General features: G+C 50.8%; 3 protein-coding genes across 8 annotated transcripts in view; 2 read left to right on the top strand and 1 right to left on the bottom strand.

The window, feature by feature from the left end:
- Positions 1–110: 110 nt before the first annotated feature.
- Positions 111–20,404, bottom strand: part of Macrod1 (mono-ADP ribosylhydrolase 1) — a 155,381-nt gene continuing 135,087 nt past the window's right edge. For all 4 annotated transcript variants that reach the window (XM_078045765.1, XM_078045764.1, XM_078045767.1 and 1 more), the window contains one exon: positions 111–20,328. Coding sequence is in view for 3 of the 4 variants with exons in the window: in XM_078045764.1 (XP_077901890.1) it covers positions 20,291–20,328 (38 nt within the window). In the remaining variant the exon portion in view is untranslated. The remainder of the gene's footprint in view (positions 20,329–20,404) is intronic.
- Cox8a (cytochrome c oxidase subunit 8A) lies at positions 149–2,779 on the top strand. Its single transcript, XM_005333515.4, has 2 exons — positions 149–284; positions 2,461–2,779. Exons 1-2 carry the CDS (start codon positions 171–173, stop codon positions 2,554–2,556), a joined length of 210 nt encoding a protein of 69 aa, XP_005333572.1. The 5' UTR covers positions 149–170; the 3' UTR covers positions 2,557–2,779.
- On the top strand, positions 11,147–19,364 carry Otub1 (OTU deubiquitinase, ubiquitin aldehyde binding 1). Of its 3 annotated transcripts, none has more exons than XM_013362052.4 (7): positions 11,147–11,278; positions 13,146–13,207; positions 13,458–13,556; positions 18,141–18,259; positions 18,478–18,562; positions 18,674–18,868; positions 19,009–19,364. In XM_013362052.4, the coding sequence occupies exons 1-7, from the start codon at positions 11,221–11,223 to the stop codon at positions 19,204–19,206; spliced, it is 816 nt and encodes a 271-aa protein (XP_013217506.1). In that variant the 5' UTR covers positions 11,147–11,220; the 3' UTR covers positions 19,207–19,364. The 3 variants fall into 3 exon arrangements, with proteins under 3 accessions (XP_013217506.1, XP_040140110.1, XP_040140111.1); XM_040284176.2 differs by having other exon boundaries at positions 18,114–18,259; XM_040284177.2 differs by lacking the exon at positions 13,458–13,556.

Genomic DNA, 20,404 nt, shown 5'->3' with positions numbered 1-20,404 from the left:
AAAAACTGCCAGGGACTGTAGGGAGGTGTATCCTCGCGTCACTTCCGAGATACTTCCGGGTCACCGTTTCCGGACTTTTTCAGTTCCGGAACTTCCTGCTGGCGCAGCCATTTTGACTTCCTGACCTTGGACTCCTGCTGCAGATTGTCTTTAGTCTCATCCTTGTGGTCATGTCTGTCCTGACGCCGCTGCTGCTGAGGGGCCTGACAGGCCCGGCCCGGCGGCTTCTCGTGCCGCGCGCCCAGGTCCATTCCAAGCCGCCGCGGGAGCAGCTCGGGACCATGGTGAGGAGAGGCCTGGGAAGGGCGCAGGAGGCGCCGCGGGCCCCGCTGTGGGTTCGGGGCCTGCCGGTTCCGGCGCGCGGGACCCCGGGCGGCCCTGAGAGTGTCCTGCACCTCGCAGCCCGCAGCGTAGCAAGAAGCTGCTGTGCTGGTTGGGCCTGTCTGAGGGCGCAAACGCGGGGACACTGCCCGGGTGCTCATCAGCATGGAGTCTTTCCCAAAGCCCTAGGATCTTGGGTCCGACCCTGTCAGTCCCAGCCCTGTCGCTCACTCGTTGTGCAGCTTCGAGCAAACTTCCTTAGCCCTCTCAGCCTGTTACTATGCATTCGTTCGGGAGGACTGTCAGCGGTATGCTGTTACCGCCATTAAATATTAGTTGCTGGGGAGGGAGGCAAGCAGGTCTTTGGGTTTCCAGAAATGTAGGATCGTTTAACTCTTGATGACAGCTTCCACCTGTTTGGAGCTTTTGTACCTCTGCTATAGTAGCAGAACTTGGACCTAGATTTAAGTCTTCAGAACCCAGGTTTGTGGACCTTGGGTTAGGAAAAGCAGAGAGCACTGCACCTCAGAAAATAATGATAATCAAGGCATGCGTTTAGCCCTAGCTACTGGAGAGGCTGAAGCAGGAGGGTTGATTAATTGGGCAATGTAGTGAAACCCTGCTCAAAAAAGGGAAAAAAATTTGACTGGGGGTGTAACTCAGTGGTAGAGGATGTGTTTTGCATGGTGAGTCCCTTAGGTTGATTTCTAGCACCTCAGAAACAAAAACAGATAGTCACTGGGACTGTCATTAGGCACCTGCTGTGTGTTAGGCACCCTAAAACTCCTGTACTGGTTTCATTTATGCTTTCTAGTGACCCTGAAAAGAATAAATGATTGTCTCCATTTCTTGATTGAGGTACCAGAAACATAGGAGCAGGCAGGGTGTTGACTTGTCAGAAGTCATACTTTAAGTGGCAAGGAGGGGATTTGAATTCTAGACTGACTCCAAATTATTCTGATCTTAACTGCTATGGAGAAGATGGTAGTAACTGTATCTGGTATAGTAGCATATTACAGTATGCCTGTAATCCCAGCTACTCTGGAGGCTGGGTCAGGAGGATCACCCATTTCAAGTTTGAGGCCAGCCTCTACAATTTAGCAAGATCCTGTCTAAAAAATAAAAAAGACTAGGGATGTAGCTCAGTGCAGGGTACTTGCCTACTTGCCTAGCATGTACACACCCCAGGGTTTGATCCCTAGCATTGGAGACAAAAAAATAAGTCACTTATCCTTAATCTCAGAGACCCTGACAGGTCTTTGGGTTTCCAGAAATGTAGTATCCTAGAGAGGTGGATGGGAAGAGTGTTTTTTTTTTTTTTTCCCCCTTGTAAACAATACTGGGGATTTAACCCATGGGCTCCCTACCACTGAGATACATCACCAGCGCCCCCCCACCCCTCTTTTTTTTTTTAAGACATGACCTCCAACTTGTGACCCTCCTGCTCAGCTTCCCTAGTAGCTGGGATCACAGATCTGCGTCACCATCCCAGGTTAAGGGAGGGTTTTTGGCGGGGGGGAGGCTACTGGGGATTGAACTCAGGGACACTCAACCCCTGAGCCACATCTCCAGCCCTATTTTGTATTTTATTTAGAGACAGGGTCTCACTGAGTTACTTAGCACCTTGCTTTTGCCAGAGCCAGCACTGAACTCTCGATCCTCTTGCCTCAGCCTCCCAAGCCACTGGAAGGGAGGAGTTTTAAGACACGGAAGGTGCAGTTGTAGAATTAACCAAGTTCCCAGGTCCAGCAGACCAGCTTGAAAACAGGTTTAAATCCTCATGTTTGTCCCCCCCTGAGTTATCATTGGGTGATAGATACTCCCTGGGTTCTAACACAGGCTGCTGCTCTTTCCAGTCCTTTGTACCCGTAGCTGTAATTGACTCCTTACATGAAGGCTTAGAGTAGCTTGGGTCTGTGACGTCCTCTTTCCTGAGGCATGGGTTCCCTCCCTTCCCTGATTAACCCAGAGCCCTACTGTGCTAAGCACCTGCTCTACCATGTGGGAAGGTTGGATCTCCTACCTGCCTCTGAGTCATGGCTCCCTGAGGAGGCTGGCCACTGTCAGCACTGCTGGGACTTCAGAGTACCTGGGGGGATCTTTACCCTTGGGGTCCTTCTTTTCTTGTGCTCTGTGTAGGATATCACCATTGGGCTCACCTCCTGCTTCCTGTGTTTCCTCCTGCCGGCCGGCTGGGTCCTGTCACACCTGGAGAGCTACAAGAAGCGGGAGTGAAGGGGTCTGTTCTCGCCCTCGCCCTGTGACCTGACCACCCCTGCCAGCCCATCCTGACCATGTCTGCATTCCTGGCTGGCTTCTCCTGGATCATGTCCTTCAATTCCAGTCACCTCTTCTGTAATCATGATTTCTCAGTATTTCCATGGTGACATCTGGGACCACTATATTGGCCCTGCCTGGTGGGGTTCCCCTTGTAACAATAAAATCTATTTAAACCTTGCTTCAGAAACTCATAGTGCCTTCTGCTTGGGCTCCTGCCTCCACTCTTGAGCTGAAGATGGTGCTGGGTGGGCATGGAGAGCAATGCCTGGCTGGCCACAGGTTCGGTACAGCTGACTGCCCCATGGTAACTTGTGTGTGCTTTGACCTAACTCCTTGTGTGCTTCTCTGCATTTATTTATGTATTTATCTATCTAACTACCTATCTATTTGCTTATTAATTAAATAATTACTGGGTATTGGACCCAGGAGTGCTTCACCACTAAGCTACATCCCACCCTTATTTTTATTTTTAAGTTAGTTTCTCTTTAAGTTGCCCAGCTGCCTCAGCTGCCCACAAAACAGGGTTTACAGGCAGGCACCACCACTGGAGCGATCCCTGCATTTAAGTTCTGCCTTCTTGTGAAAACAAACTGTGTTATCATTGAGTGGTCCTTCTTTTTTTATTTTCAATGTATTTTTTTAGTTATAGGTGGACACATATCTTTATTTTATATTTATATGGTGCTGAGGATCGAACCCAGTGCCTCATGCATTCCAGGTGAGCACTCTACCTCTGAGCCACAATCCCAGCCCGAGTGGTCCTTCTTGCGCATCCCCTCCACCTCCCTTCGCTGTGTTAAACCCATTGGCTGCCTCTGTGTGTCTGTCCCTTTGGGCTGCTTTGCAGCTGGAAACTTTAGGGGACCTACTTTCCCTTTTCTCTTTCAGTAGTCCATTTCTTTTTTTGCAGGTGGTGGGTGTACTGGAGATTGAACTCATGTACACTCCACCACTGAGCCACATCCCCGGCCCTATTTTGTACTTTATTTAGAGACGGTCTCACTGAGTTGCTTAGCACCTTACATTTGCTCTGGTTGGCTTTGAACTTATCATCCTTCTGCCTCAGCCTCCCGAGCTGCTGGGATTACAAGTGTGTGCCACCATGCCCGCTTAGTGGTTCATTTCTTAGGTTCTTATTGCCCTTTCTTGGTGGAGGGTGAGGCATTTGGCAGGTTTTGTTTTGTTGTTTTGTTTTTGCAGTGCTGGGGATGGAACCCAGGGCCTCACCCATGCAGGCATGCTCTCCACTGAGCTACATCCCCAGCTCTTGTGTTTTTTTATGTCAACTCAGGGCCCTTTTCCTTTTAACACTCTAAATGCTTATCGACTGGCCTTCCTTGTTGACTCTGCTGATTTTTGTTTCTCTATCCCTGACTTGCAGAATTTGCTGCTCCTCAGTGATTCTTTCCTGTGGTGTCTGGGGTTCCTAAGCAGGGATGGTGCTTGTGAAATATTGCATGCTGCACTGGATTTTTATTTTTTTAGTTGATAGACCTTTATTTTATTTATACATGGTGTTGAGAATCAAACCCAGTGCCTCACTTATGCCAGGAAGGGTGCTACTGCTGAGCCCCAGCCCCAGCCCCGGAATTTTTTTGGCAGGTGGGTACTAGGGTTAAACTCAGGGACACTCGACCACTGAACTACATCCCCAGCCCTATTTTACATTCTATTTAAAAACAGGGTCTCACTGAGTTGCTTAGCACCTTTTGCTGAGGCTGGCTTTGAACCCACAATCCTCCTGCTTCAGCTTCTTGAGCCACTGGGATTAAATTTGCTATCACACCCAGCTGCCTTGGAATCTTGACTGCCAGTGTCCGGAAGGAACAGGACTTCTGTCAGGCATGGAGGACCACATGGCTTTACATCTCCTTTGCAGCTTCTCTGCAGGGGTAATTTAGTTGATTTCTGAACAAATGCAGGTTTAGTATTTATTCCCTGTGGAGCGGGGGCTGCCAGGATTCCTGGCACTGGAAGTGAGAGATGATCCCTTTGCTCTAGGCCCTGTGTGTCAGAAATTCTCATCTTCCCAGTGCCACTTCTGCAGGGCTCTTGTTTTCTGGTTTATGTCAACGAAGCTGCAGGTGAACCTGCTCTACCACCCTTTTCTGTCCCTGTCCTTTCCATGTGGTGTCCAGGAGTGGCTGTGGGACACAGGGCATAGGTACTATAACAAGTTCAGCTCTGGCCTGTTTCTGCTTCCCTGAGGGTAGGAAGGTGCTCCCTGCCTCCTGGATATCTGTTTCCTTCCACACAAACAGGCCTGAGGCCGAAGGGCAGGGCTTGGAGAGCCATGGAGTAGTCAGTTACCCAGGAATGCTGGGTCAGGGGCTAGGGGAGCCAGGTTGGGATATTGGCCAGGGGAGGGGGAACCCTCAGCTTGAATCTGAAGGGCTGCCTTGAGCCAGGCTGGAGTGCTGAGCTAGGGGCTCCCACTTGCCACCTACAGGTCTCTTAATGTCACTGTCCCTGGGTAGAGTGGCCTTATAGCTGTTTCCTTCCACACACCATGCGTCACATTGGAAGTCTTTCCTATTCACATTAGCTCCTGGTAGGGTGGGAGCTGAGTGCCCACTGGCAGCTCCCTGACTTCCTAGGGGAGGTGCCCAGCCCCCAGTGTAGGGGAGCTGAAGGGCCATTCTGACCAAGCTTCCACTTCTCTGAGGAGATGACTGCATGCTACCTGGCTTTAGGTTGGCCCAGGGTTGCTTTCCTCCAGCTGTGGCCAGATTATGCATTGGTCTCAGAGTCACAGGACACCACACATCAAGGAAGGGGCAAAAGAAGAGAGCCATCCTGAGTTTCTATGGTAACGTCACTACACTGCTAACGATCTGACTTAGGTGTCTCCTGCTTTTGTGTCCCTGGAACTCAAAAGGAGTAAGAACCAGATGCTGTGGAACATACCTGTAATCCCAGTGATTTGTGAGACTGAGTCAAGAGGATCCCACGTTTGAGGCCAGCCTCCGCAACTTGATAAGACCCTGCCTCAAACAATAAAGACCTGGGGGTACAGCTCAGTGGTAGGTCATCCCTGGGTTCAATCACTAGTACCCAAAAAGGAAAGAGGAGGAAGGTGGGTTATAGTTCCCTTGGTGGAACTATAACAGGGAGGACTCCATCCTAGGGGAACTCCTCCCACCCAAACTTTTTTTTTTAAATTTTATTTTATTTTTGTAGTTGTAGATGGACAGCATGCCTTTATTTATTTTAAAGTGATGCTGAGGATCGAACCCAGTGCCTCACATGTGATAGGCCAGCACTCTGCCCCGGAGCCCCAGGCCTCCAAAGTTCTGTGTCTTGAGTCGCTGCTCACTGTGGGAAGCCAGTGGCTGTAGACAGGCTCTTCAGGCCCTGGTCTGGAAGGCCCATGGTGAGCCTGTGTTCTCCCCTGGGCCAGCTCTACCAGCATATGTGAGCCTGCGGGTGAGTGATGATAGGTTTGAGGATAAGATGGAGGATTTAGAGGTCAGGTGACCTACTGTGCTTTAACCCTGTCCTCATTGGTCTTCTGTGGCCACCAGGCTGGAAATCTAGTCACTTTTCATTGATTCTTATCCCCAACCCAAACAGGGGCCCCAGAGGAATACCTTATGGGGAAAGCAAGGCTTCATACTCTGAGTGGCATTTTGTGTCCCTGTCTGGATGTTTGCCTGGTGTGCACACTGTGGGAGGGAGACTGTGGTCACCATATAGATATCATGTCTGCAATCAGGGGCTGGGAGATGGGAGACTCAGGTGTGAGGCCTGGCACAGCCATTTACAGATAGATGACCTTGGACCTGTCATCTAGTCTCTCTGACCTTTAGTTTTCAGGACTGCAAAGTGAAGATGTGGCAGACAGAATAATGTCCCAGCTCTACTTCCTGGAATTGGTGAATAGGTTATCTTACATGGCAAATGTGATTTTGCTGTCAGCCTTAGTGGCCCACTCTTGTGATCCCAGGGACTCAGGAAGCTGAGGCAGGAGGATTGCAAGTTTGAGACTGGCTTTAGTAACTAAGTGAAGGCCTAAGCAACTTGGTGAGACCCTGTCTCAAAATAAAAAATAAAAGGGGCTGGGAATATAGTTCAATAGTAAAGCGCCTTCAGGTTCATCCCCAGTACCAAAAAAGAAAAAAAAAAAAAAAAGTGATTTTGGAGATGTGATTAAGGTTAAGGACCTTGATGGAGATTAACCCTGGATCATCTGAGTGGGCTCAAGGTGATCACCAGTCCTGACCTGCAAAAGATCCTGCCTGCCCTTACTGGTTGGAGAATGAAGGAAGTGGCCTCTAAGAACTGGGAATAGCCCTCAGTTTACAGCCAGCAAGAATATGGGGACCTCAGTCCCACAGCTCCAAGGAACTGAATTCTGCCAACCTGCGGGTGTAAGTAGTAGATTCTTCTTTAGAGGTTCTAGACAGAACAGCTTCCCTGCCTCTCGATTTGAGTTTGGTGAAATTTAGACTTTTGATTACCAGAACTATAAGATAATAAACTTGTGTCATTGTAAGCCACTGAGTTTGTGGTGATTTCTTACAGCAGCGATGAGGAAAGTGATAAATCTGCCCTCTGAAGGATCTGGGCTGATTACCTTCTGGGATAGAAAATGGACTGAATGCTGTGCATTCACAGGAAGACCCAAGAAGGAATGTGGGGGTTTGAGTTGGGATTGGGAAGCTCTCCCTGTCACCTCTGCCCCTTGGCTTGCTTTCTGCCTCAGGTGACCTGCATTCCACACAGCTGCTGCACCTCAAATATGAATCCTGCTCAGCCCCATCATCTTGGCCACTGCAGTGGTGACAGTCTCCCTAGACCATGATTTTAGGACCAGCTGTCTGTGGGCCACTGTAGGTCCATCAGTGGCCATTCTCGGTCCTCTGGGGACCTGACTTCGAAGTCCCCTGGGGAAAGACTGCCCGTTCTTTGTCTTTGGTCAAGGTTCTTGGTTGTCTGTGGCTTCCTGTGAGGACTGTGGCTATCAAGGATGCACATGGCATCCCTACCTTGGTCTACTCAGCATGGTCCCTGTCCTGTGAGGTGGAAGGGGGTTGGGTGTCTCTGAGTGAGCTGTTCTGTACACTTTCTCTGTGGCTGAGGTTTCATAGTTCTTGGTCCCAATGTGGAGCCTCCTCTCCCTGCATCTGACAGAATCCTGCAGACATGGATGTGGGGCTCATGGACTAATTCCAACCAGCAGCTTGAACGGCCATGGCCTTGTGCTGCCTATTTGGTTATAGGCCTCTGGCAGTCAGGGCCCATGGCACATGACCATTTGTGGTGGCATATTGGGAGGCAGAGACAAACATCTGGGTCTTTTGCCAGGGACTCCTGGTATATCTGCAGGTGGGTTTAAGATGCTTCAGGATAAAGGGTCAAAATCCCAAAGTGGTGAAATTAACGGGACAGATGGAATAGGGATAAGGGATCAGTTATTAACCACCAAATCAATGGGCTTTGAAAAACCAGGTGTTGGAGCTGAGGATATGGCTTAGTGGTAGAGCGCTCGCCTAACATGCATGAGGCACTTGGTTCAATCCTCAGCACTACATAAAAATAAAGATGTGTCCATCTGAAAAACTAAAAAACAAGTATTAAAAAGAAAGAAAAAGCCAGGAGCTGCCAGGTGTAGTGGCTCACAACTGTAATCCCAGCAGCTCAGGAGGCTGAGGCAGGAAGATCGTGAGTTCAAAGCCAGCCTCAGCAATTTAGCAAGGCACTAAGCAACTCAGTGAGACCCTGTCTCTAAATTAAATACAAAAAAGGGCTGGAGATGTGGCTCAGTGGTTGAGTGCCCCTGAGTTCAATCCCTGGTACCAAAAAAAAAAAAAAAAAAAAAAAAAGCCAGGTGCTGTGGCTGGGCCTGTGAGCCCAGCTAGTTGGGAGGCTGAGGCAGGAAGATTGAAAGTTTGAGGCCAGTCTGGGTAACACTGTGAGACCCTGCCAAGAAAGGAATAAAACAAAACAGAACAAATAACAGCTGGATAAAAATTGACCTGGAGGGGCTGAGGTTATGGCTCAGTGGTAGAGTGCTTGCCTAGCATGTGTGAGGCGCTGGATTTGATTCTCAGCACCACATATAAATTAATAAATAAACAAAGGTCTATCAACATTTTTTTTTTAAATTGACTTCCTGGAGCTGGATTAAGAGTCAAAGCTTCCCTTTGGCCATGTCCTTCCCATTCTATCTGACAAAATGGGGAGGGTTGAACACTAGAAGGAAGAGAGCACCAAAAATTTGCAGCCACTGTGCACCCTGAGGGTGCAGGTCTATTCTTGTAAGCCCATGACATTTATCTGGTATTGGCAACCGGGGCTTAACCAGCACTGAACCATACAGGGAGAGCAGATGTTCCCTGTCCTGATTGTTAGGCCTCCCCTCACCCCCACCATGGGCTGCCTAGTCCAGGAAAGGGAGGCTGATTTCAAGATTTTTACAAAGCTCGCCTGCTGTGGTGGTGTATACCTATAATTCCAGCTACTTTGGAGGATTCCAAGGTCAAGGCCAGCTTAGGGAGACTCTGTGTCAGAATAAAAATTTAAAAAGGGCTGGGTATGTAGCTCAGTGATAGAGCACTTCCTAGCATATGCAAGACCCCTTGGTTCAATCTCCAGTAACACATACACACCCACAAATTGAATAGAAATCAGGTCTTTGTCATAGGCTGTCTTTGCCCATCACTTACTAATACACATTCTGTCCTACTCGCAGATCTCATTAACAGTTATGGATTTCATTGTTAAGTGGGGGGAAGGAATAAACAGTTTGATAGTTACAGGGTCCAAATATGGTGGACCTTTTGTTTTCTCAAGTTTGGAAGCAACCCAAAGACCCAATGACTCAATAAATGGTCATTTGTAATGGTGCTGGGCTACAGATTTGGTATTTGTAGTTATTGCTGTGAAAAAGCCAATGTTGGACTGTGTAGGAAACCCAGGCAGCAGCTGCACCTGCTCCAGTGCTGGCAGTAACTAATGATAACATTCGGGCCTATTCCATGCCTGTCCTTTCATGAACCAAGGGATCTGATGTGGCTCAGGCATAGCTTTCTTGACAGCTAAAGGACCACTGACATAAAAGGGCCTTCCACAGTGAAGATGGGAACCAGAGCCCCAGACCAACCTCTTTTTTTTTTTTTTTTTTTTTTAAAGAGAGAGAGAATTTATTTTTTAGTTTTTGGTGGACACAACATCTTTGTATGTGGTGCTGAGGATTGAACCCGGGCCGCACGCATGCCAGGCTAGCGTGCTACTGCTTGAGCCGCATCCCCAACCCACCAACCTCTTTTTAAAAAAAAATATTTATTTGGTTTTCAATGGACCTTTATTTATTTATTTTTGTTTATATGCAGTGTTGAGACTCAAACCCAGTGCCTCACGCATGCTAGGCAAGTGCTTTACCACTGAGCCACAACTCCAGCCCCCACAGACTAATCTCTTAACTAATCTCTTAACAGCATCATTGGAATCCATGACTTTGCCATTTAAATTCTAATTTAATAGTAATTTTTAAAAATTTTTAAATAGTTCACAGGCAATTTTAAGAAAATGTGCAAAAGGATCCTGTGTACTGTTTACCTGGTTCTCCCCCACTGGTAGATAACATTAGAAAACTATGATAGAGCACACCCCAGGACATTGACCTTGACACAAAGTATGACACAGGTTCCTTTCCCTTTTGCAGACACATGCATTCCTCCATACCCCCTTGCAACCATTGTTTTCCTTTTCTATTAGGTCCTTGATTTGTTTTATTTATAATTATTTTGCATTGCTAGGAAAGTGCTCCACCATTAAGCCACATCCCCAGTCTAACTTCTTGTTTTCACTTATTTTTTGCGATACTGGGAATTGAACCCAGGGGGCCCTCTACCACCGAACTGTATTCCCAGCCCTTTTTAAATTTTGAGACAGGACCTGGTTAAGTTGCTGAGGCTGGCCTCAAACTTGTGATCCTCCTGCTTCAGCATCCCAAATAACTGGAATTACAGACGCTGGAATAACTTCTTGCTTTTAAAATGACCCTGCTTTCTCCCAACCAGGATACGGAGATCAAAGTTAGGTTCCAGGCTTTTGCCTTGACACCAAAGGAGATGTTCTCTCTGTCGGAAGCAGGTCACCATGGCCGATTAAAGTACAGGCTCGGTGGGGAGGGGCAAGGTGCCACGAGGCCGGGGCCAAGGGGCGTCACGATGTTGGCACCACTTCCTGTCTCCTCGTGGGATGCTCCGCACTGCAGCTACAATCGCAGAAGCCCACAGCAGGAATGTTGCTTTCGGTGATTTTAATTTCATTGTCCTACTTATGTCAACTCAATCCGAGTTTCGAACTCCATAAACAGAAAACAGAGTTGGCTCCAGAAAGCTCTTATCACCCCTGGGACCTTTAGGAAGCTGGGAATTTGGAACCAAGCAAGTGTGCAGGGTGGAGGCGCGGGCCGGGCGGACCCGACTCCCACAGGGACCTCGGCCCGCACGCCTGAAGCCGCCAGAGCCCTGGACGCCATCGGTTGACAACCGCAGCGAGGAGCTCGTTGCTAGGGGCGTTGCCGAGAAGGGGGCCACGAGGAGGGGCCCACTTCCGGGGGGAGGACAACTGGTAACCCGGAAGCGGTCGGCAGTGCGGCGCTGTTTAAAGATGGCGGCGGAGGAACCTCAGCAGCAGAAGCAGGAGCCGCTGGGCAGCGACTCCGAAGGTACACACCGAGGGAGGGATGTCCATCACGGGCTAGCCGGGGGCGAGGCCCTGCCGACTGTTCCCAAGGAGGTCGAGGAAGCAAGGCGGCCGGGGGCGAAGCGCGCGGACGGCCCCTTCCTCCGCCTCCGCTGCCTCCCCTCCCCCTCACAATGGAAGGAGCCGACGCCGCGACCCCCGGCCGGGCGGAGCCGACCGAGGCCCGCGGCTCTTTTCCCTCGCGCACGCCTGGGGCGGGGCCTGCGCCGTCCCGCCCTCCGCCCAGCCCCTTGGCTCCCGGCACCGACTCCCGGGCCCGAGCCTCTGGGCCCCGAGCCTCTATGCCCGGGTCTTCGCAGTCGGCTCGAGGCCTAGGTCGGGGCCGAGTCTAGAGCAGCCCGTGTCTGGAGGCGCGTAGTGACGCGGGGCTGCAGACCACGAAGGACCAGGCTGGCCGTGCAGGCTGGCGTGGGGCTGCGAGTGTCTGCCCCTGGGGCTTCGGGGCAGCTTTCTCCCTAGAGCCTCCTCTTCTGGTCTTTCGGACTTCTTCTGCCTGCATAGGCATTGTTTTCTTAGACCCTGAAGGATTTAGAACTTTCCAAAAACGGCCACACCCTCTCCTTTTCTACCCAGAAGTTGGGCCCTTGTGGCCGAGTAGGTCACAAGGGTGTGTGGGGGACAGCTCTGCTGTGGGGCGTGGGCCTGGCCCAGCTAAGAACCTGGGATGAGCTGGTCCTAAAGGATTGACCTTAAATGTCATTCAGCGCATACTCAAACCCCACTCCACCTGCACACTTGAGGAACTGAGGACTGGCAAACCCAGGCCCCCAGAAGGGCTTTGTTCAGGATCACCTATAGTCACATATATGTATAGATCACATAAGGCAGAGTCAAAACTAAAATTTGGGTCTCCTGGCCCCTTCCCAATGGCTACTTAGAGTGGGGTCTCCATAGTAGACCTGTTCAACCCTTGGATGACTCCACAGTACTCTTAGGTACCACCTGCTATGGTGAATACCATAATATTATATTTGGAGGAAGGTGGTAGTGTTAGCCCTATTTCACCGGTGCATAAAGGGCTCAGTAGTGAACTGGTAGAGGAGAAATATTGTGAACAGCTTAGACTAGAATCATAAATATGGATTTGACCACAGCTTTTTACTATTGGGCAGATTATTCACCTTTGCACAGTTGTTTTGTTATTTGTAAAATGGGCACCCTTAAGGATACCTAGGCTAGCAGGAAGAGGAAGAGTATGATAGGTAAAGAGCAGGCTCACAGAAAGCTCCCATCTAGCTCAGGACTCCACCTCGTCTTACTTTCCCCAAGAGGCCTCTCCACGCCAGAGCACTCCTGGTCTGCTGGGAAGTGATGTTAGAAAGCAGGGAGGAAGCTGGTATCATCAGGAAGAGCGAATCTTGTGGGGAATGATTACTTTTCTCCCTTATTTTTATTCTAATTCTTTGGCAGTGCTGGGGATTGGATCCAGGACCTCACACATGCTAGGCAAATGCAAGCTCTATGCTCCCATCTTTTTTTTTTTTTTTTTTTTTTTTTTGAGATAGGGTCTCATTATTTTGGCCAGGCTGGTCTCAAATTCCTGGGCTCAAGTGATCCTGCTGCTTCAGCCTCCCCAGTAGCTGGAACCAAAGGTGTGTCCTAGCATGCCTGGCTATCCTCTCAATTTAAAGACTGAGGAAATGAAAGCCCAGAAGGGGAAGGACGTTGCCAAGATTACACAGTGGGGTGGAGCAGGGCGTAAGACACTTGCTTCCAGATTTTAAACCTGCTTCTCTGCTCCTGGGCTGTGCTTGTTCCTGGCCTAGCAACCTGCAGCGGAGATGCCAGGACCTATAGTAATCCTTTTTTTTTTTTTTCCCCTTTTCTAGGCGTTAACTGTCTGGCCTATGATGAAGCCATCATGGCGCAACAGGACCGAATTCAGCAAGAGGTGAGGGGCTAACGAGGGTGGGAGGGAGTGGCTGGTGACCCCATTATGTGGATGAATAGACTAGGCCTGAGGTCTGTTATCTATCTGTACTTCAGAATCCCATTCCTTTCTAGGCTGTGCTGGATGCTTTTATGGGGGTTACTGTACCACTGGGTTATCAGCCTAGCTCCCCTTTTGTAGGTGTTCTGGTTGTTAGGCGTGGGTCACTGCATCTCCATGCCACAGCATGATGGGTTCCTGCCTTCTGCAGATTGCTGTGCAGAACCCTCTGGTGTCGGAGCGGCTGGAGCTCTCCGTCCTGTACAAGGAGTATGCTGAGGATGACAACATCTACCAACAGAAGATCAAGGTGGGAGCCTGGCTGGAGGGGGCAGGAGGGTGCCTGCTTCAGTCATGCTCCTTGCTCAGCCTGGTCTCTGAGAGGATAGGGTATTGAGGAACACCTGTCAGTGCTAGTGTATGCATGCTCTGGACTCAAAAAGATATCTCTTCAAATCCACACTGCCACATGGCAGCTATGTCCTTGGCAGGTCCTCCATATCTTTGTACATGACTATCTTCATTTGTAAAATAGGGACAGTGAGGGCTGGCAAAGTGCTTGCCTTGCACGCACAAAGCTGTGGGTTCCATCCCCAGTTCCAAAAAAGAAAAGGAAAAAAAAAATAGTGTGATAGTGAAAGCATCTACTTGTAGGGTGGTTTTGAGGTAGAGGGAGGTGTTGCTCTGTGGGGCCAAGTACAGGCTGGGCAGGAGCCAGCCATCTTCATGCCTACTGAGGGCTGACCAGGCTGGTGCTGAGCAGGGCAGGAGGGCTGCATAGGGATGTGCCCCACTGCCCACCTCCTGGACATTTGTGGAGAGTGGGCAGTGGTAGAGAAGCAGGGCCACAGGCTTGTACACAGGGCCCTGCAGCATCATTCAAAATAGGCAAGCTGCTTTACCACCCACCTTGGTTTAAGTGTGAGAGTGGGTGTGTAAACAGCATTTAGTAGGCTCAGCACAGAGTTAGTAAATCTTACTCTTCTCACACTCCCCAAAGATCAGAGATGCTTAGACCCTTCCACCTGGAGAAGGCGCCTGCCAGAGGCCAGGCAGGTATGATTGAAGCTGGTGAACACTGAAGGCACCACGGTTCACAAGCTGCCAGACTGTGACAGGGAGTATTTGGACTGTCACTCCACTGTTGCCAGAGAAGCCAGAAATAAAGAAATCTCCTGACTTCTAACAGTTGGCAGCTAATTCAGACTTTAAATGTGTGGGGCTGGGGTATTGCTCAGTGCTGGAGTATTTGCCTAGGATGTGTATATATGTGAGGCCTTAGGTTATGTCCCTAGCACCAAAAAAAGTAGGTCAAATAGCCTACCTGAGGGCCAGATCCATCTGTGTGTGGTCTGAGATCTGCTTATACAATTTGCTCAGGGTGTCGTAGCTTCCCCAAGAGGCCCGTGGGGAGATGCAGGCATTGCCTTAGGAGGCCAGTACACCTGGGTTCTTCTTGTGACCTCTGTACTCCATCTGTGTGGCCTTGGACAATGCACTGAACTTGGAGCTTCAATTATTTGCTTATCTCTGGCTGGAGGGAGATTCTGATCAGATGCTGGTCAAGTCAGTGCTATTGCTCAGTGAGGCTGGGAAGCAGTAGGCTCCTCCTCTCCTATGTCATGGGTGAGTGGAGTGCTGTCCCCATTTCCTGGCCTACCTGCCATACTAGGCCACTATGGTAAGGACAGGATGGTCCTTGCATTCTTCCCACTGAGTCATTCAGCAAATGTTTTGAATGTCCAGAGCCAGCTATCCACAGGAATGCACCTTAATGTCCCATTCTGATACCCCATTCTGTGGGCTATGGCCAAGACCACCTTTTCTCCCTGAGCAGAGAGACAGGGTGATAACAGAAGTGCCCATGTGGACCTGGGTGCAGACTTGGTTCCTCTGCAGAATGGGCCTATGGGAGGAGTCTAGGATGATGATCATGAGCACTCAGCAGAGGGCTTGGCACTGTGTGTGCGTGCAGGCAGGGGGTGCTTCAAGGAAGCTTTTGCAGTAAAACCTGCAGCAGGCCAGAGTGACTTAGACCCAGGTGGTTTGGGTAAGCAGTGACAATGGTTGGCTAGAGATGCAGTGAGGGAAGAACCTGAAGGATCTGCTGTCGGTGGAGATAGGTGAGGGAGAAGTGAGCAGAGCCACAAAGTTGAAGTGATTGAAGTTGGGGGGCCTAGGTGAGGAGCAGGTTGGTGTGAGGTTGAGACAGACTTGTTGGTTGATGCCAGTTAGACAATTCAGAGAGGTGTTGGGGAGCTGGGCACAGTGGCTCATGCCTGTTATCCCAATGACTTGGGAGGCTGAGGCAGAATTGCAAGTTGGAGGCCAGCCTTGGCAACTTAGTGAGACCCTGTTCCAAAAATAAATGAATGAATGAATGAATGAATGAGACAAAAAGGGCTGGGAACTCATAGCATGCATGAGGCACTGGATTCAATCCTCAAAACCATATAAAAATAAAAAGCACCCTGGTTCAATCCCCAGTACCAAAAAAAAAAGGGGGGGGGGAGCCAGGGGCAGAAGTGGAGCTGGTAGGTAAAGATTGACATTTGGGACTGCTTGGATTGTCAACACTGATGTCACCCAGCAAATGTAAAGAGTTGAAAGGTGGAAGCCATCCCAGGGCATCACCAGGCATTCCTATGGCCCTTTTCTGGCAGGTGCCACGTGTGTCTTGAGGAAGGGCACTGCAGGTTTGTTGGAAGCCCTGCCCTTCAGAGTGCAGAGGGATGAGGGGCAGCCTGCAGGGAGGAGAGGGTGCAGCGTCCCCCAGCCAGGTAGGGAAGTGCCCATGTGGAGGGCATGATGTGGGGGTAGTGCTGGGAGAGGCCAGTCTGGGGAGGGCCAGATTTGATCCTCCAAACTAGGAGGGCTTTTGTGACATTGGCTGGAGCAAAGTCCTCTCACAGAAAGGTGAGCTGACTGAGCAGGGAGAATGCTATGAGTAGTTTTGCTGCAGAGGAGCCAAGACAAGAGTGATAGCTGGAGAGCACTCTGAAGTCAAAAGAAATTTTGCTTTCTTTTTTTTTTTTTTTTGAAACAGCGATTGAACCCAGAGGTGCTCAACCATTGAGCCACATCCCCTGCCTGTTTTTTATTTTTAATTTCGAGTCAGGGGTTCGATCCTCAGCAGCACCACATACCAACAAAGATGTTGTGTCCGCCGAGAACTAAGAAAAAATAAATAAATGTTAAAATTCTCTCTCTCTCTCTCTGTCCCCCTCTCTTTCTCACTCTCTCTTTAAAAAAAAAAAAAAAAAATTTCGAGTCAGGGTCTTGCTAAATTGCTTAGAGCCTGGCTGTATTGCTGAGGCTGGCCATGAACTTGTGATCCTCCTGTCTGGGATTACAGACATATATTTTAGTTTTGTTTTTGGTACCAAGGATAGAACCTGGGGGCGGTTTAACCCCTGGGTCACATCTCCAGCCCATTTTATATTTTATTTAGAGATAGGGTCTTGCTAAGTTGCTTAGAGCCTCACTAAGTTGCTGAGGCTGGCTTTGAACTTGTGATCCTCCTGCCTTAGCCTCTTGAGCTGTTGGGATTATAGGAGTGTGCCCCTGTTCTCAGCTTGAGATTTTTCTTTTTTAAAGCAAGACATAACTAGATGTTTTCTGCTGATGGGTCTAAACTTGTTGGGAGAGATGATTTGATGCAAGAGGAGAGAGGACTTCCTGGAACAATGTCCTTGAGCACTAGAGAGGGAACAGGCTTGTGTGGAGTGGAGGGGCAGTTCAGGTAGCAGTTAGGACTGAGGGACAGATGGGAGAGATCAGGAGAGAAGGCAGTGGGTACACTGTGGTGGCTGAGGAGGTTCTCGGTTTAAAAGTGACTGAGGTGGGAGGAGAGAGTACTAAAGCAGAGGAGCAAGGCCTGTTGGTTAGGAAGCACTGGTAGCCACTGTGGTGGGGAAGTATAAGAGAAGTCTCTCTCCCTTTGGGGAAGAAAGTGGAAAAGTTGAATGGAAGCCAGTTGCCAAGGCTTGGGAGGCTGAGACGGGAGAATCGAGAGTTCAAAGCCAGCCTCAGCAATTTAGTGAGGCCCTAAGCAACTCAGCAAGACCCTGTCTCTAAATAAAATTCAAAAAAGGGCTGGGGATGTGGCTCAGTGGTTGAGTGCCCCTGGATTCAATTCCCGTTGCCAAAAAAAAGGCTGACTGGAGATGGTACCTGTGAGTAGGCAGGTAGAACCTAGAAATAGACAAGGAAGGTTGTTTAAACTCCAGAGGACTGTGGAAAGGCTTAGGTGGGAAAACTGTTCTCAATTAGGCTGAGCTGGACTGTGCCGCGAGCCTTGGACACCTGGCTGGGGCGTGGTACTTGCCACTGCACCCCTACCCTGATCTGCTTACCCTGAAGGTCTCTTGGATGAAAGACTGGAAAAGTTGCATTATCAAAGACAGATTCACTCTCCTGTATGTTAATGTTTTAATTTTATCATCTGTGTGTGCCCGCATGTTGCTGGGGATGGAACCCAGGGCCTTGCATCTGCCAGGCAAGAGCTCTACCTCTGAGCTACACATAGCCCCTCTCCTTTTTTTATTTTTTTCCTTTCCTGATGCTGGAGATCAAACCCAGGGTATCACAAATGCTAGGTAAGCACTGACCTTGTGCATTTTTATAAACAAACAATGCTGTAGCCCAGCTGTGTGGCCTGGCCAGTGGCTGGCAGCAGTTTTGGCCACCCAGGCAGCTAGTTTGTACATAAGAGCACAGCTTCCTGAGTCACTGGGCAGTGATTCCCTTCATCCATTCTGCAGCCTGGAGTGGCTTCTTGGAACTTAGTTGCCACCTGCTGTGTTGTGACCTTTGTTGGGGCCATTTCTTGGGCTAGCCCTAGTCTGGGCAAATGTTGAGGGGTCAGGTGTGGGGGGGGGCTGCCTCTCTGCAGGACCTGCACAAAAAGTACTCATATATCCGGAAGACCAGGCCTGATGGCAACTGCTTCTATCGAGCTTTTGGATTCTCCCACTTGGAGGCACTGCTGGATGACAGCAAGGAATTGCAGCGGTGAGGAGGGTGGCGCACGGGCACCAGAGGGCAAGGCTTGTGGGCCTTCTTCCCTCCTGAGGGATAGGAGGACGGTTCCACCTTAGACCGGGTGGTTGGCTGGACTCCTGCTGGGGGCTTCCCTTTGAGCTGGGGTGAGGGTGGCCTGTCTGAGCCTGGACAGTGCAGCCTGGGCCTCTGTTTTGCTGGCTGAGGAGCTCTTCCGCTCCTACCCACAGGTTCAAGGCTGTGTCTGCCAAGAGCAAAGAGGACTTGGTGTCACAGGGCTTCACTGAGTTCACAATTGAGGATTTCCACAATACGGTGAGCTCTGCACCTGTCTCAAGCTGAGCCAAGATGGAGGGTGGTTGGCCTGGTTGGGTGGGGTTGACCCCCTCCTCCCTCACCTTGCCCTTTTTCCCTCCATGGGGGCAGTTCATGGACCTGATCGAGCAGGTGGAGAAGCAGACCTCAGTAGCTGACCTCCTGGCCTCCTTCAACGACCAGAGCACCTCGGACTACCTTGTGGTCTACTTACGGCTGCTCACCTCAGGCTACCTGCAGCGGGAGAGCAAGTTCTTTGAGCACTTCATCGAGGGTGGGCGGACTGTCAAGGAGTTCTGTCAGCAGGTGCCAAGCCCCCTCCCACTAGGGACCATCCCTTGTCTGTTGCCCCAGGGTGGCAGGTGCCAAGGGAGTGGGAGTGCACTAGGGCCCATGGGTCCTGGGGAAGGGTGCTGGGAAGGGCCTGACCAGTACCTGTGCTGCAGGAGGTGGAGCCCATGTGCAAGGAGAGTGACCACATCCACATCATCGCGCTGGCGCAGGCCCTTAGCGTGTCCATCCAGGTGGAGTACATGGACCGTGGTGAGGGTGGCACCACCAACCCGCACGTCTTCCCTGAGGGCTCTGAGCCCAAGGTCTACCTTCTCTACCGGCCTGGACACTACGATATCCTCTACAAATAGGGCTGGCTGGCCTGCCGCTGCCCTGCCTGCCTCCCCCTCTGCCAGGCGCTAGACATGTACAGAGGTTTTTTTTGTGGTTGTAAATGGTCATATTTCACTCCCTCCCTTTTCCTGTCACACAACCTTCCACGTTTTATTAAAGGGGATGCTGGTGGTAAGCTGCGTGTGTGCGTGTCCCTGCTGCTGCCTGCCCACTGGCTGCTGTGTGTCTGGCTGCCCCGCTTCCCTCAGGTGGGTCCCCCAGTTTTCTACGTGTCCAACCCCAAGCTTTCTCACCAGGAGCAGTTTTGAGGGGGCTAGGCCTCCTGGGGGACCCTCCTGGTTGCTTGGAATTGTGTGCTCTCTAAGGCCTCCGCCTTCCCCCTTCCGCTTCCACACTTCCAGTTGTGGATGTTTCTCTGGGAGTTGCCTAGGTCTCTGGCTTCCACCTTGCTGTCCTGGCCAGGGCCCCAGACCCCAGTCTTGTGCCCTCCACCAGGGATCTGCATGACTAGAGAATCCTGGGCAGAGAGGGCTCACAGGATGGGACTGGCCTAGGCCAGGTGGCGGAGGGGGCACCAGCCTGCTGCGGGAGGAGTGGCCTTCAGTCCTCAGGTCTAGGCAGGGCTTGCCAGTTCCCCACTCTTCCCCGCCTCTAGGCCCCCTGCCTGCGCCTGCTTTGCACCCTCTTTGCTTGGGCCAGCGTCTGCATTGCCTGCCTTTTGCCTTTGCTTCTCTTCTTCACCCACCCCAGCACATGTGGGGTCTCAGCCCCAGGCTGTGAGCTCCTTGGGGGCAGGCCCTCAATAAATGTGAAGTGCTGCTGCCGCCTTCGCTGTCCAGCCCGTGCCTCCACCACCCGCCTGGCTCACCAAGAGCTCTTGCCAGTCCCTATAAGCCAAAGCGCCTGACTGGGGCTCCATTTTGGGTTGGCTTCCCATGCTCCAGCCCCAGAACAGTCAGAGCTCAGACATTGGGAGCTGAAATAGTCATTTTATTAAGAGGCTCCTTAGGGGCAGGGAGGGGGGAGCGAGGTGGGGTGTGGAGCTGAAGGAAAGAACAGCTTGGCCTTGCCCAGGCCCAGACCGCAGGCTTCAGCTACCTCTCAGAGCTGGGAGCGAGGTCCTGCAGGCCTGGACAGGTCTAAAGGCAGAGGAGAGAGGTCAAGAAGCTGAGGCCTTCAATCGCCCTGGTTTCCCCTCCTCCCTACCTGGGGGTG

Source organism: Ictidomys tridecemlineatus, chromosome 4, assembly GCF_052094955.1.
Source record: "Ictidomys tridecemlineatus isolate mIctTri1 chromosome 4, mIctTri1.hap1, whole genome shotgun sequence".
Taxonomy (NCBI): domain Eukaryota; kingdom Metazoa; phylum Chordata; class Mammalia; order Rodentia; family Sciuridae; genus Ictidomys; species Ictidomys tridecemlineatus.
Note: the sequence above shows the minus strand (reverse complement) of the source record. Positions and strands in the feature narration are given on the sequence as shown.